General features: G+C 50.8%; 1 protein-coding gene across 2 annotated transcripts in view; it reads left to right on the top strand.

The window, feature by feature from the left end:
* Nucleotides 1-2,256, top strand: part of RUNX2 (RUNX family transcription factor 2) — a 131,106-nt gene extending 128,850 nt beyond the window's left edge. For both annotated transcript variants that reach the window (XM_004710800.2, XM_045294858.1), the window contains one exon: nucleotides 1,250-2,256. In XM_004710800.2, the coding sequence (XP_004710857.1) occupies nucleotides 1,250-1,728 (479 nt within the window). In that variant the 3' untranslated portion in view covers nucleotides 1,729-2,256. The remainder of the gene's footprint in view (nucleotides 1-1,249) is intronic.
* The last annotated feature ends 357 nt before the right edge of the window (nucleotides 2,257-2,613 follow it).

The following is a 2,613-nucleotide window of genomic DNA, read 5'->3' as shown; positions in this document are numbered from 1 at the left end:
TCCCTTTTAGTTGGAGGCTACGCGAAAAGCAAACATGTTAGCGCCAAACAAGTGGAAAGCAGTCAGAATCTTAACAAGACCAGTGTTAGTGCTAGGAAGGGACGTGCAACAATGCTGTTGGTTCTATGACATGATAATCAGCCCAATCTTTTAGGGGCACAACCGTAAGTTTTTAGACATTTCACAAAACAACTTCTCCAGTCCAGTGCTCGATAGCGACTGTGGGTTTCCGAAGTTCGAAAGCAAAGTGATCTATGACGGAGACACGTAGGGTGAGCTCTACTGAAAGCCAGAAGACATCGCGTTTTAGGGGGAATGTCCTTTGCTTGTCCGTTTCTGGTTCAAAGTGACTTCCAGCTCGTTCTTTAGGAAGGGTGCAGGGCCATCTGCTTGCATGCCCTAACAGACACACCGCCTTTCACCAAAGCTGCTCGCTTGCGCTTGGCCTAAGTTGGGTAGCCTCCCGTTTCAAGACTTGCCACGTCAACGGTTCCTCAGACACTCAGAGCTTCAACCCCACCATTGAAGCTTACTTAGCTTATGACCCTCAGGAGAAGTTCAGAGGGCTGGCCCGCCCTATAGATCCCCCAGATAAGTCAGCTGGTTCCAGGTCCCACTGAAATCTGGATTGATTTCAGTGTTGCCCGCAGGAAGACTCCAAGGAGCAGCAGGCCCACACGAACGGGTGTCTCTCCGAGGTTCCTTCATTGACCATGGCCTTGCCAAGAGCACCAACAGCAAAATGGATGCTCATCGGGGCGCGGGGGGTGGGGGTGTTCTGCCGAGTGGATTGGGAAGAATACACTTGATTGGCTTTGTGGAAGAAAAAAAAGAAAGAAAGAATGAAAAATCACTTTGGGAATCTGACGTACAAGGAGAAACAAAGAGAGAGGGTGGGGAAAAGCTCCCCTTGAGGATCCGGTTTCAAAGCCGGGTGAGTGACGCTCCCTGGCCAGAGTGTTGGGTTGGTTTTGCTCCATGACCTAGCGCACCTGTGGGTCTTCCAACCCTTGTGGGATTCTCAGGGGGTGGGTGGGGGGATGGGGACCTCACGGCTAAATGCTGAAAGACTGTAAAGCGACTGGTGCGTTTGAAGGTCTGTTTTAGAGCTTGCTGTTCCTTTTTCGGGAAAGCTAAAAAGTTTTCTCTCTCATTCTTTTTTCTTGTAAGAACGTCTCTCGTGATTTTGATTGATATTTACAGATGTTTCCCCCCCCTCCCCTCCCCCATCTTCTGTTGTAATTTTTAGGTGCTTCAGAACTGGGCCCTTTTTCAGACCCCAGGCAGTTCCCCAGCATTTCATCCCTCACTGAGAGCCGCTTCTCGAGCCCACGAATGCACTACCCAGCCACCTTCACTTACACCCCGCCAGTCACCTCAGGCATGTCCCTCGGTATGTCCGCCACCACTCACTACCACACCTACCTGCCACCACCCTACCCGGGCTCTTCCCAAAGCCAGAGCGGACCCTTCCAGCCCAGCAGCACTCCGTATCTCTACTATGGCACCTCGTCCGGGTCCTATCAGTTCCCCATGGTGCCGGGGGGAGACCGCTCTCCTTCCAGAATGCTTCCGCCATGCACCTCCACCTCGAATGGCAGCACGCTATTAAACCCAAATTTGCCCAACCAGAGTGATGGTGTTGACGCTGACGGGAGCCACAGCAGTTCCCCAACCGTTCTGAATTCCGGTGGCAGAATGGATGAATCTGTTTGGCGACCATATTGAAATTCCTCCAGCGGTGGCCCAGCGGTGCCTGGGAACCACACCCTAAGTGTATCAATATATACATATATAGATAGAGAGCGTATATATGTATATCGATCCGCTTACCTACAAAGTGCCTACTTTTTCTTTCTGAAAGAAGATTTTTTTTTTCCCTTCACTTTAGTTGCGATCTAAGAGGGTAGATGCTGATAAGCCAAAGGCCCGAGAGAGACCATCCTCACCGGGTTTCATTTTGTTTTCTATGTAAGATGAACTTTTTCCACAAAGGTGTGCACACCAAGGAAGCGGTGCATGTGGTTTGTTGTTGTTGTTGTTTGGTTGGTTATCAGACATCATCTGTCTACGTGTCCATTCAGAGAGTGGGGACTCCGGGGCTCAGGAAGAAGGGGAGAGTGAAGCTGAAGCACTTCCTCCCTGGGCTTTGAAGCCACACGCCCTCACGGTTGCAGCTGTGTGTGGACCAGTGCAGCCTGCGCAGCTGACAGCCAGACCAGGTGCAAGGCCGGGGAGGGAGGGACGGAGGGACGGAGGGAGGCACGATGCTCCTCGTGACTGTCCTGTCCATCATTCCAAAGCATAGCTTCACCGCTGTTCCAAACTTGCATTCACACTTGCAGCGGATACTCATGTGAACGGTTTGGTTCAGTCTCCCCCTCCCTCCCCCCTTCTCCTCTTTAAAAAAAAGTGACTTCAAAAATACCGATCAGGAGAGAATTTTATTTTACTTTTTGTGCTCCCCCACCCTTTTCTCATTTAGCCCAGAGGAATCCCCGCCTCACTCCACCCTCCCTAGTCTCCTGTTACGCAGGACTGAAAATGGCACTACCTTATGATAGCCATAATGGTATATAGTGTTTGCGTTTGGCTGTGTGTTATTTGTTTCCT

This window comes from Echinops telfairi, unplaced genomic scaffold (assembly GCF_000313985.2).
Source record: "Echinops telfairi isolate 266 unplaced genomic scaffold, ASM31398v2 ScPeMD7_3533;HRSCAF=4204_1, whole genome shotgun sequence".
Lineage (NCBI taxonomy): Eukaryota > Metazoa > Chordata > Mammalia > Afrosoricida > Tenrecidae > Echinops > Echinops telfairi.
The sequence above is the reverse complement of the archived record's forward strand: the minus strand, read 5'-3'. Positions and strand labels throughout refer to the sequence as shown.